Source organism: Mobula hypostoma, chromosome 10 (assembly GCF_963921235.1).
Source record: "Mobula hypostoma chromosome 10, sMobHyp1.1, whole genome shotgun sequence".
Classification (NCBI taxonomy): Eukaryota; Metazoa; Chordata; class Chondrichthyes; order Myliobatiformes; family Myliobatidae; genus Mobula; species Mobula hypostoma.
The window spans coordinates 42,816,219-42,829,402 of record NC_086106.1 but is presented as its reverse complement, the minus strand read 5'-3'; the positions used below and the strand labels follow the sequence as shown (position 1 = coordinate 42,829,402).

At 47.3% G+C, this 13,184-nt stretch overlaps 1 protein-coding gene and 1 long non-coding RNA gene across 8 annotated transcripts in view; one reads left to right on the top strand and one right to left on the bottom strand.

Annotated features, from left to right (window-relative positions):
• Positions 1-217: 217 nt before the first annotated feature.
• Positions 218-13,184, top strand: part of LOC134352873 (uncharacterized) — a 73,613-nt gene continuing 60,646 nt past the window's right edge. Inside the window, exon 1 of the long non-coding RNA XR_010019490.1 lies at positions 218-345. This is a non-coding gene — a long non-coding RNA (uncharacterized LOC134352873). The remainder of the gene's footprint in view (positions 346-13,184) is intronic.
• The window catches only part of LOC134352871 (tubulin polyglutamylase ttll6-like), a 137,051-nt gene continuing 126,061 nt past the window's right edge, over positions 2,195-13,184 (bottom strand). For 3 of the 7 annotated variants that reach the window (XM_063060416.1, XM_063060420.1, XM_063060415.1), the window contains 4 exons: positions 12,429-12,869; positions 8,075-8,504; positions 5,476-5,725; positions 2,195-3,819 (listed from right to left, as the gene is read on the bottom strand). In XM_063060416.1, the coding sequence (XP_062916486.1) occupies positions 3,780-3,819; positions 5,476-5,725; positions 8,075-8,504; positions 12,429-12,869 (1,161 nt within the window). In that variant the 3' untranslated portion in view covers positions 2,195-3,779. The remainder of the gene's footprint in view (positions 3,820-5,475; positions 5,726-8,074; positions 8,505-12,428; positions 12,870-13,184) is intronic. The other 4 variants (XR_010019488.1, XM_063060417.1, XM_063060418.1 and 1 more) reach the window with 4 other exon arrangements.

Below are 13,184 nucleotides of genomic sequence, written 5' to 3'. Positions count from 1 at the left end.
CCGTGTCAGCCCGAGGCCGCTCCCCTGCCAACGCTCTCTGTGTGCTGAAATGACCACCGGCGATCAGAGCGTTCCGGTAAAGAACGCTTGATCTTAGCTCTTCATCACCGTCTCCCCCCTGCCAGGTTAGCTCCTGGAAGTTTTCCTCTCGGCGCCGGACATCACGTGTCAGAACGGATATCCAGAAAAAATCTACCCAGAGCGATGTGACCGGGAACCAGTCTCCACCCCACGCCCCCCGCCTTAGATTACATCTGCACTTGTTGGGAGACCGCCGGACGTGGAGCGAGAGTCCGAAGGGCAGCGACGATCGGAGGAAGTCGCAGTTGAACGATCGACTTATCAGTGAGTTCCAACTTTGCGCAACAGTCTGTTTAATAAGATTGGGCCCTTGTTTTTATTTCGTTTCTTTACTGACCATATAATCTTGGCGGAAAAGGATCTTGGCGATTGTAGGGATGACTTGCAGTGGACTGAAAAGCTTGAGGATGTAGGTATTAAGAAAGAGGATGTGCTGGAGCTTTAGGAAAGCATCAAGTTGAATAAGTCACCGGGACCAGACGGGTTGTACCCCAGGCTACTGTGGGAAGCAAGTGAGGAGATTGCTGAACCTCTGGCAATTATCTTTGCATCATCAATGAGGACAGGAGAGGCTCCGGAGGATTGGAGAGTAGCGGATGTTGTTCCCTTATTCAAGAAAGGGAGTAGAGATATCCCAGGAAATTATCGGCCAGTGAGTCTTACTTCAGTGGTTGGTAAATTGATGGAGAAGACCCTGAGAGGCAGGATTTGTGAACATTTGGAGAGGCATAATATGATTAGAAATAGTCAGCATGGCTTTGTCAAAGGCAGGTCGTGCCCTACATCCTGATTGAATTTTTTGAGGATGTGACTAAGCACATTGAAGAAGGTAACACATGGATTTTAGCAAGCCATTTGATAAGATACCCCATGCAAGGCTTATTGAGAAAGTAAGGAGGCATGGGATCCAAGGGGACATTGCTTTGTGGATCTAGAACTGGCTTTCCCACAGAACTGGTTGTAGATGGGTCATATTCTGCATGAAGGCCGGTGACCAGTGGTGTGCCTCAGGGATCTGTTCTGGGACCCCTACTCTTTGTGATTTTTTATAAATGACCTGGATGAGGAAGTGGAGGGGTGGGTTAGTAAATTTGCTGATGACACAAAGGTTGGGTGTGTTGTGGACAGTGTGGATGGCTGTCAGAGGTTAAAGTGGGACATTGATAGGATGCAAAACTGGGCTGAGAAACGGCAGATGGCGTTCAACCCAGATAAGTGTGAGGTGGTTCATTTTGGTAGGTCAAATATGTTGGCAGAAAATAGTATTAATGATGACTCTTGGCGGTGTGGAGGATCAGAGGGGTCTTGGGGTCTGAGTCCATAGGACACTCAAAGCTGCTAAGCAGGTTGACTCTATGGTTACGAAGGCATACAGTGCATTGGCCTTCATCAATTGTGGGATTGAGTTTAAGAGCCGAGATGTAAATTGCAGCTCCTTAGGACCCTGGTCAGACCCCACTTGGAGTACTGCGCTCAATTCTGGTCGCCTCACTATAGGAAGGATGTGGAAACCATAGAAAGGGTGCAGAGGAGATTTACAAGGATGTTGCCTGGATTGGAGGGCATGCCTTGTGAGAACAGATTGAGTGAATTCAGCCCGGTCTCCCTGGAGCGACGGAGGATGAGTGGTGGCTGATAGAGGTGTACAAGATAATCAGAAGCATTGATTGTGTGGATAGTCAGAGGCTTTTCCCCAGGGCTGAACTGGCTAGCACGAGAGGGCATAGTTTTAAGGTGCTTGGAAGTAGGTACAGAGGAGATGTCAGGGGTAAGTTTTTCTATGCAGAGAGTGGTCTGTGCATGGAATGGGCTGCCAGCGGTGGTGGTGGAGGCGGAAACAAAACGGTCTCTTAAGAGACTCCTGGGTGGGAACATGGAGCTTAGAAAAATAGAGGGCTATGGGTAACCCTAGGTAATTTCTAAGGTAGGGACATGTTCGGCACAGCTTTGTGGGCCAAAGGGCCTGTATTGTGCTGTAGATTTTCTTTGTTTCTATGTGTCAATGTTCCCACTGCTATCTCTCCCTCCCTCAACCATACAGGTAAAATATCATCAACACGTTATCTACTGGGGAGGCAAAAGAACTGATGCAACATTACAGTGGGTTGCAAGCTTTAAATATATTTAATACGTTTTGGAAAGAGATACATTTACAAAAAGTAGGAAGTTAAGGACTAAAATTTCCACTCAGTAGATTAGTAAGTTATAAAATGATTTCTTCTCAAATTTAAGCGGCGTCGTATCATGTCCAAGACGGAAGAGGCTGGAGTGTAAGTGGACAGGGGCATCAGTGCACTGTAGAGGCGTTGAATCTCCTAGAAACGGCTGAAGCGGTTTTTCTGCAGATCATTGCCAACGTGGACTGTTACTGCCTGCAAGATGAAAAGTGAAAGTTTACTTTGAACTTGGAACTTTGAAAAATTTTCTATCAAAGTATGTACAGTACTGTGCCAAATTCTCAGGGACAGACACACACACACAAACATATATATAAATAGCGTGCCAAAGACTTTTGCACAGTGCTGTAGTGATTTTATGGATTACACTGCACTGCTGCAAAAAAATACAAATTTCATTACGTACGTGAGTGATGATCAACCTGATTCTGATGTGGGTCTCTATTGTGGACTGGGAGAGGGGGGATCATGGTTGGGAATAGGGGAAGGGAGAGGCAGTGAGTGGGAAGCACCAGAGAGACATCTGTAATGACCAATAAACCAATTGTTTGGAATCAAATGGCCTTGCCTGGTGTCTCAGGGCTGGGTGTGTCTGCAACCACGCTATACAAGTGCATTGGCACTCCTCCCCTGCCACCTGTCCCACACCCCTCCCGCGGTGCTCCACCCTCGCCATTCCCAACATTCTTTGCTCCTGCCAGATTTACAAGCTCGCTCTCCGCTCCATGTTGACAAATACAGCGCTGTGTGCAAAAGTCTCAGGCACCCTAGCTGGATAGATATGTAACGCTCAGCTCGATCAACTCACGTCCGTCCAGGGGAACTGCCGTAGGCCCTACCAAACTGTGTACTCACGTTTGCGTAGACGCTACGTAATGCACCCCGATACAAGCCCACACTGTAAAATATCAGACAATACACAATGTACAGTTAAGTTACACTTTATAACTCTTTTTGTGGTGTGGTTAGTGGACACAAAAAAAAACAAAGGTGCCACTCAGTAAATTTGTCAGTTTTGTGCACCAGATTAAGTCGTCGGAGCTCACACCTCCCCGATCCGTCCACACACGACCTCCGAACCGTCGAATTCCGGTATCCGCCATCCCGGAATCGCCGACCGCTCCCGCACTCGTCCGTCCTCTTCACTCGCCTTGAGCAGGTACACAAATTGGGTGTGACATATATATGTGAATAGGGCTTCTTATAATGTCAGGCACTGAACCAAGATGAAAGAAATACATGAATTCCCAAGCTCCACAGAAATATAGTGATAGTTACGACATTAACAAGATTATAGCCTATCACTACACTTCAGTGTATAACTGGTACAATAAAACATATAATACTTAATTTAATAATATGACAAAGTATTGCATGGTTGTGCTCACTAATTATCATAAAATATAATTATCAAGCAAGTAAGGTAACGTTGTTTGCTTAGAAGCCATAGGGTTGTTAGTGAGAAAAATTTACTTTTGTATTGGCGACCACCACAGATGTAGCCTTACTTCTCCGGCTGATTCAGAGCAGACAGCAGGGCCCGCAGTGCTGAGCAGTGTTCCTAAGCAGGTATAAAAATAACAGAAACAAAGCAAATAAGGTTTTTACACTTTCAGCCACCTAAATTGGAACCAAGTAATCAAGTATGAAACAAGAACGTCTGATGAACGATTGGTAAAGCCACGAATATTGGTGAATATTAGTATCAAAAGCGGTAGGTTGGCAACTCTGCCTCGTACCGTTTCTCTCACAGAAATGGTTGGGCAGGAAGTGTACCTGTGTGTGTGGATATTCACAATATCCTCACACATCGGGTATTACATGGTTAGACCAATAGAGATCCTGTTTAGTCTTTAAGTATGTAAAATGTGAAAGAAGCTTGAATCTTTACAGAAATTATAATTGTATCTGTACGAATAGAAAATACCGTATTTTATAAGTGAGAAATGTTAACAGGGGAGGAGAGCAGTCATTTGGGAGATTTGGAAATGTATTTCCTCTCGTTCATTGCTCACTACTCTTTTTCCTATCAACACAAAGAGAAAATGAGCCTCTTTCCAATCAACTATAGCGGCCGCTGTTAAATTCCCCGGTTGTATATTTTGACATTTTTTACAGAGGTGCCGGAGTGGTATTCTGGTTAGATCCGGCAGCACTGCACCCCTGGCTGAGGGGTAATAACTGTTCCTGACCCTGGTGGTGTGAGTCCTGAGGGTCCTGTACCTTCACCCTGATGGTTGTGGGGTAATAACTGTTCCTGAACCTGGTGGTGTGAGTCCTGAGGCTCCTGTACCTCCTTCCTGACGGCTGAGGGGTAATAACTGTTCCTGACCCTGGTGGTGTGAGTCCTGAGGCTCCTGTACCTTCACCCTGATGGTTGTGGGGTAATAACTGTTCCTGAACCTGGTGGTGTGAGTCCTGAGGCTCCTGTACGTCCTTCCTGACGGTTGTGGGGTAATAACTGTTCCTGACCCTGGTGGTGTGAGTCCTGAGGCTCCTGTACCTTCACCCTGATGGTTGAGGGGTAATAACTGTTCCTGAACCTGGTGGTGTGGGACCTGAGGCTCCTGTACCTCCTTCCTGACGGCTGAGGGGTAATAACTGTTCCTGAACCTGGTGGTGTGGGACCTGAGGCTCCTGTACCTTCACCCTGATGGTTGAGGGGTAATAACTGTTCCTGAACCTGGTGGTGTGGGTCCTGAGGCTCCTGAACCTTCACCCTGATGGTTGTGGGGTAATAACTGTTCCTGAACCTGGTGGTGTGGGTCCTGAGGCTCCTGAACCTTCACCCTGATGGTTGTGGGGTAATAACTGTTCCTGAACCTGGTGGTGTGGGTCCTGAGGCTCCTGAACCTTCACCCTGACGGTTGAGTGGTAATAACTGTTCCTGAACCTGGTGGCACTGAAGGCATTACGCTGACTGTGGTGCTTTACAGACACTTAGGTAGGCTGACGGATGATGGAAAATGGCAGGCTGTGCGGGAGGGGAGGGTTAGGTTGATTGATTCATTGATTGAGAGACGGCACAGAATTGACCCTTCCGGCCCTTCGAGCCTCACCGCCCAGCAATCTCCCGATTTAACACCAGCCTAATCACAGGGCAATTTACAATGACCAATTAAACTACTGACCGGTACGTCTTGGACGGTGGGAGGAAACCGGAGCACCCAAAGGAAACCCCAGAGAAAACTTCTGGCGTTCACCTTTTTGTTTTTACCTGCCATGACTGCTGAGGTCCCTTTGTCTAATCCTGCGTTTTGTGGAACAGGTAGAGCCACGGAGGTGCAAAGCTGGGGGCTCTGAGGACACACACAGCTTCCCTCCGCTCCTGTCCTCGGTCACCCTCTCGGGATAGGCAGACGCGGTGGGAAACCTTTCGGCAACTTGATTCTGCTGGTGCTCAGGCGGGTTCCTGCAGTCGCGTTCCACGGCACTGTCCCGTAACCAGCTCCTGCAGCAGATCCTGTCTGGGGTATGAACTGAATACTTTAGCTATCGAAAAACATTCAAGATTGTTTAGTGTCATTTTCAGTACACAAGTGTCAAGGAGAACGAAATAATCGTAACTCTGGATGGGATGCAGGAGATAAATAAAACACACCAAGCCAAACACAAGAAAATCTGCAGATGCTGGAAATCCAAGGCAACACACACAAAGTGCCAGAAAATCTCAGCAGGTCAGGCAGCATTTACGGAAAAGTGTAAACAGTCGAGGCTTTAGGCTGAGACCCTTCATCAGGACTGGAAAGGAAGGGAGGAGACGTTGAGGGTGGGGGAGGAGAGGAAGAAGTATGAGGTGGTAGGTGATCGGTGAGACCGGAAGAGGGGTGGGGTGAAGTAAAGAGCTGGGAAGTCGATTGGTGGAAGTGATGAAGGGCTGGGGAAGCGGGAATCTGATAGGAGAGGACAGAAGGCCATGGAAGAAGGGGACGATGGTGGAGCACCAGAGGGAGGTGATGGGCAGGTAAGGAGATAAGGTGAGAGAGAGAAATGAGAATGGGGAATGGTGAAGAAGAAAACTAGAAGTTCGACAAATCGATGCTTAACTCACTACTAAGATAAACTCCATAAGATAAAGAACACAATAATAATAATAATAAAAACACAATAAATATAAATACATAAGATAGCTTATATACATGGATTGACTGTACGTGCATAAAGTGACTCTAGGCACAGGAGTGTCTCAAAATCACAATCAGCTTTAATACCATCAGTATATCCCATGAAATTTGTCGTTGTGCGGCAGCAGAACCTTGCAATAGAAAATAAAAGCTGTAAATTACAGTAAGTATATAAAAAATTAAACAATTAAACAAGTGGTGCAAAAAGACAGAAAGAAAATAGTGAGTTCGTGTTCACAGGTTCAATGTCCATTCAGAAATCTGATGACGGGGGAGAGGCTGTTCCTGAATCACTGAGTGTCTGTACAGAAGGTGACTCTGACAGGAAATGATCAGGTGGTGGTGGTTGGGGTGTGGGTTAGTGTTGGGGTTAGTCACTGTTTCTGAGTCTGGTGGTCCAGGCGTGGATGCTATGCGGCCTCCTCCCCGATGGGAGAGGGACAAACAGTCCGTGAGCAGGGTGGGTGGGATCCTCCCTGACGTTACTGGCCCTTGATGGTGGGTAAGCTCCTGTACCGGCTTCACTCACCCCCCCGTGGCTCGTGGGTGTGGACCCACTTCTGGGGATCCTGCGTTCTGATGTTTGATGTTCTCAGCGTTACTCGTTTGTGGTTTCTGTTGTTTGCGTGACTTTGCATGTCTGATGGTCTTGTTTCGTGGGTTGTTTTCTTTAAGTGGGTTCTCTGACATTTCTTTGTTTTGTGGCTGCCTGCAAGAAGATGAGCCTCGAGGCTGTGCACCGTAACCATACTTTAATAATTACTGTACTTTGTACTTTGAACGTGGAATACATCCTTGATGGCTGGTAGTCTGGTGCTGGTGACGCGTTGGGCACTTAATTGTTTCCTGAAACACTTAATTCAACAACTAATGATTCAGTTTTGCTCAGCCCACAAGGCTGTAATAAAATCTAGCACACATTCAGCAATCCCCCGATTTAATCCCAGCCCAATCACAGGACAGTTTTACAACCACCAATCAACCTACCAACCGGTAGGTCTTTGGGCTGTGGGAGGAAACCAGAGCACCCGGAGGAAACCCTCGCGGTCATGGGGAGAACATACAAATTCTTTATGGGCAACGGCTGAAATTGAACTGGGGTCGCCGGTACTGTAAAGTATTGCGCTAACCACTACGCTACGGTGTTGCCCCACGGAATCCTCATGCAAATCCAGCAGAGTTTGAGCAGTTTTGTAAAGAAGGAAGGGGAAGGGGAAAAATTGCAGTGTCCAGATGTGCAAAGCTGATGGAGACCTGTCCACACAGACTCAAGGCTATAATTGCTGCCAAAGGTGCATCTATTAAATAGTGACTTGAAGGGGAAAAATACTTATGTAGTCAATTGTTTTGTGTTTAATAATTGTAATTAATTTAGAGCACTTTGTAGAGATCTGTTTTCACTTGGTCACAAAAGAGGTTTTCTCTGTTGATCATTGTCAAAACAGCCAAATTAAATCCACTATGATTCAGTGTTGTAAAACAACAAAATATGAAAACCTCCAAGGGGGGCGAATGCTTTTTTAGAGGCACTGTACACACAATCGCTGACAAGCAACCAATGTGCAACAGAAGACAAACTGTGCAAATACAAAGACTAAACAAGTAATACTGAGAACACAAACTGTGGAGTCCCTGCAAGTGAGGAAACCCAGATTTCGAGTTTAGAAGGCTAAAAGATTGTATTTCACTTACTGTAACCCCAGCAGTTGCAACAGGAATCACGCTGATCCCGAGGTGCATTTGAAATCTCCTCAGTGACATTAGCGTGCCCTGCAGCATCAGTCTGTCCGGAACAATTCACATTGCTTGCCAGGCCCACTTGGCTGCGGTTGCGTTTCAGGACCTTAGACAACTTCTTGACGGCCTTCGAGGTGGCATGCGGGATGCCCGTTGCGCTCAGCGTCTCTCTTGTGGCCTTTTGCCCCTCCTGGGGGAACGCCTGGACCTCGAGGCCACCTTGGCTCCTGGGCTGACTCTGGAGCTCAGGGAGGAATTGCCTCGAGCTCCCATTCTGCTCTGTGCTTTCGGCTGGCAGCGTGCTGCACGCGTCCGCTGGTTCGGTTTCCTCCCCAACAACTGTGCTCTTCTGGTCAAGCTCCTCCAAGATCTCCGACTGGGTATTCTGAAGAAAACAGAAATATAGATGAAAGGTTTAGAACACATAATTTTGCAGGCCATTCAGCCCACGATGTTGTGCTGACCTCATAACCTATTCGTAGATAGACCATAAATCTTAGCAACAGAATTAGGCCACTTGGCCCTCCGAGTCTGCTCCACCATTCCTTCATGGCTGATTTATTGTCCATCTCAACCCCAGCCTTCTGCCTTCTCCCCGTAACCTCTGACACCCTTACTAATCAAGAGCCTCTTAACCTTCATTTTAAGTACACCTCCACAGCCGTCTGTGGTGATGAATTCCACAGATTCACCACCCTCTGGCTAAACAAATTCCTCCTCATCTTCGTTCTAAAGGGACGTCCTTCTATTCCATCATGGCTGATTTATAACCTCAACCACATTCTCCTGCCTTCTCGCCATAACCTTTGATGCCCTGACTAATCAAGAGCCTATCAAACTCTGGTTTTAAATATCCCCAATGACTTGGCCTCCACAGCTGCCTGTGGCGATGAATTCCAGATTCACCACCCTCTGGCTGAAGAAATTCTTCCCCATCTCTATTCTAAAGTGACAAACCTCATTTCTGAGGCTGCACTGTCTGGTACTCCACTCTCCCACTTTCAGAAACATCCTCTCCACGTCCGCTCTGTCTAGACATTTCAGTCTAACCTGACTGCGATATTTTAAAGAAAAGGCACGGTGTTGGATCAGTTTAATGTTCTCGGAAAATAATTGCAAGGGACCCATTAGTATCTGTTCAAAACTCGGACAGTTTCTTTCAGGATGGGCAAAGCAGTAACTGCATTTGCCAGCTGGAAACATGAGGGGAAACATTTTCACTCAGAGGGTGGGGAGAGCTTGGAACAAGCTGCCAGCATAAGTGGTGCGTGCGAGCTCGGTTTCCACGTTTAAGAGAAGTTTGGATAGGTACACGGATGGTAGGGGATATGGATGGCAATGGTCCCGGTGCAGGTCGATGGGAATAGACGGTTTAAAATGGCTCAGCATGGACTAGATGGGCTGAAGGGCCTGCTTCTCTGCCGTATTTTTCTATGACTCTCCGACGCCGCAGGAATCTTCTACCTTGTGGGAATGGAGCTTTCCCAACTGCTTTCACTCCCACCACCCCCCCACCTGGGCATGGGGTTAAAAACCCAGAGCTGCAGAAACCCCAACAGAAGCTCCATCCCTGGCAGAGGAAGGATATGCCAAGAAGATGGGCCACACCTGGGAACAGGTTGAAAGACTCCCAGGATGGAGGACTCTGGCGAGCTGCTGTTAAAGGCCTGTGCCCCAGATGGCGTTAGTGGTTCTGGAAATTGGTGTTCGCTCCCCACACTGCATTCTCAATCCAGCCAAGCCACTACAATCAGGGGGCCGGTTCAGGCCGAGCAGTGATGGGACCACTGAACAGACTCTCTATACACTGACCGGCCTGATCTCAAATAATAACAAGGCAGCCCACAGAGAAGTGGTCATCACCCTGACACAGTGGTGTCAAGAAAACAACCTCTCGCTCAATGTCGCAAAAACAAAGGAGCTGGTTGTGGACTACAGGAGGAATGGAGACATCAATGGATCTGGGGTTGAGAGGGTGAACAGCTTCCAGTTCCTCGGTATACACGTCACCGAGGATCTCACGTGGTCTGTACGTATCAGCTGTGTGGTGAAAAAAGCACAGCAGCGCCTCTTTCACCTCAGACGGTTGAAGAAATTCGGCATGAGTCCCCAGATCCTAAGAACTTTCTACAGGGGCACAACTGAGAGCATCCTGACTGGCTGCATCAGTGCCCGGTATGGGAACTGTACCTCCCTCAATCGCAAGACTCTGCAGAGAGTGGTGTGGACAGCCCAGCGCATCTGTAGTTGTGAACTTCCCATGATTCAGGACATTTACAAGGACAGGTGTGTACAAAGGGGCTGCAGGACCATTGGGGACCCAAGTCACCCCAACCACAAACTGTTCCAGTTGCTACCATCCGGGAAATGGTACCGCAGCATTAAAGCCAGGACCAACAGGCTCCAGGACTTCTTCCACCAGGCCATCAGACTGATTAATTCACGCTGACACAACTGTATTTCTGAGCTATATTGACTGTACTGTTGTATAACTTACTGGACATACTATTTATTACAAATTACTACAATTTACACATTGCACATTCAGACGGAGATGTAACATAAAGATTTTTACTCCTCGTGTATGTGAAGGATGTAAGAAATAATATTCAATTCAATCAAATTCAATTCGGCCTCTCACTGGGTCAGTGAGACGGGCTGGCAACTGCTCTTGCCACACCTGTTTGCTCCCCTGTCGTAGTTTTTCCTGTGACCCTGTCCCGTGCACTATTTCTGTTCATTTCCATCTTACAGAACGTTCTCAGGAACTGAACCCTGTCTTAACCCTGAGAGAGCCTGTAAATGCATGGAATCCTATAAGGGTCATCGAATGCATCCAGTCATTGGGTGGTGAATCTGTGAAATTTGTTACCACAAGACGGCTGCGGAGGACAGGTCATTGGGTATATTTAAACCGAAGGTTGGCAGGTTCTTGATTAGTCAGGGCGTCAAATGATATGGGGAGAAGGCAGGAGAACAGGGTTGAGAGAGATAGTAAATCAGCCACGATGGAATGGCAGAGCAGACTCAATGGGCCAAATGGCCTAATTCTGCTCCTGTGTCTTATGGTCTTACAGAGGCCAAAAAATTCATGAAGTCTGCTCCAGTTTCTAGTATTTTCTAAAGTTTTGTCATTTTAAAATTAATTTTATAAGCTGAATGGTAGAGTATTTGACTACAGATTAGCAGCCAAAGAGTCATTTAGTTCATAAATAGGCCTTTCAGCACATCCAGGCTGTGCCAATTTATTAATCTGCTGAGTCCTGTCGTCCAGCACCTGGACTGTAGCCATCCCTACCCTCCCATCTATGGACCCATCCAAACTTCTCTTCAATATTGCAATCTAACCACAATGTACCACTTCCGCTGGCAGCTCATTCCACACTCGTACCACCCTCTGAGTGAAGAAGATTCCCCTCAGGTTCCCCTTGAACACTCACCTTTCACCCTTAACCTATGACCTCCAGTTCAGTGCCACCCAACCTCAGTGGGAAAAGCCTGCCTGCCTTTACACTATGGATACTTCTCATCATTTTGTATACCTCAATCAAGTCTCCCCTCCACCTCCTACGCCCCGGGGAATGAAGTCCCAAACAATTCAGCCTTTTCCTATAACTCAGGTCCTCAAGTCCCTGTAATCGTGGTTGGCATTAGGGCAAAGGGACCGATAGCTCTGTGACTATGACTTGGGCTTCCTGTTGACACAGGCCTTGGTCAATTCAAATTCTCAACTTGCCTATGTGTGATTTAGAACAGAGATCATCGAACACCACAGCACAGTGCATTCCTTTTCAGGCACCATGTTGTACCAACTTTCAACCTACTTTAAGATCAATCTAACCCTTCTCTCCTACTTAACCCTCTATTTTTCCATCATCATGTGCCCATCTAAGCATTTCCTGAATGCCCCTAATGTATCTGCCTTTAGCACCACCCATGACAGGGTGTTCCATGCACCCACTACTCTCTGTCTCTATCATCCCCTCTATATTTCCCTCCTATCGCCTTGAAATTATGCTTCCTGGCATTTGCCATTTCTGCCTGGGAAGAAAACTCTGGCTGTCCAATTGATCCGTCTTATACACTTCCATTAAGTCACCCCTCATCCTTCTTTGCTCCAAAGAGAAAAGCCTCAGCTGGCTAAACCTATCTTCACGAGACATGTCCTCCAGTTCAGGCAGCATCCTGGTAAATCTCCTCTGCACCTTACCTAAAGCTTCCACATCCTTCCTGTAATGAGGTGACTGGAACTGAACACAATACTCCCAAGTGTAGACTAACTAGGGTTTTGTTAGAGCTGCAACATTACCAGTAGAGATGGGTATTCATCTCCCGTCTCCTGCTGCGCCAGGTCTTTGGCCTCTTGCAGAGCTTGGGGCTCCAGTGGCACCAGATCTTGTACCTGCTGCTGATCCCCGTCTTCGGCCTCTTGTTTATCCGGGACTTGGGCCTGCTGTTGTAACTTCTGCACATTGGCCTCACTCACAGCATTTCCCTCTTGTGCTTCAGCAGGGATCTCCGATGGAACCTCTGTCTGCTCCTGCTTCTGGCCTGGTTCTTTCTGCTCTGCTTGGGATTGGTTCTGGAGCAGCGAGCAGTGTTCTGTGCCATTGGCCTTCTGTTCAGAAACCAGCTCTGGCTCAACATCTGCTCTGCCTGGAGACAATTCACAGCTGTGGCCCACATTCTTCTCCTCCCAGCCGCCTGCTCGCTGGCTTGGGCTGGAGACAATTCCTAGCACTTGGCTGGTCTGAAGGATACAAAAGAAAAAAAACTTTGAAAACAGCTGGCATTTTAAAAACACTCAGTGAAATACAATCTTGGCAATCAGTGTCAGATGAACTTCCTGAACTTGGGACGCTCAGAATACCATTCAGTTTTGCCTCAAAGACTCAGAGAGGCGTGCAGAAGAATCCTTGACAATGGCACCAGTGACAACAACATGATGTAGTCAAAGATTTATTTCCATGATATTATAGAATAACATGACACTAATAATGCCATTCCTGATACCGGAACAGGTCAGTGAGCAGCTGGCCCAGGGAGAGGGGACCATTTAATGTGG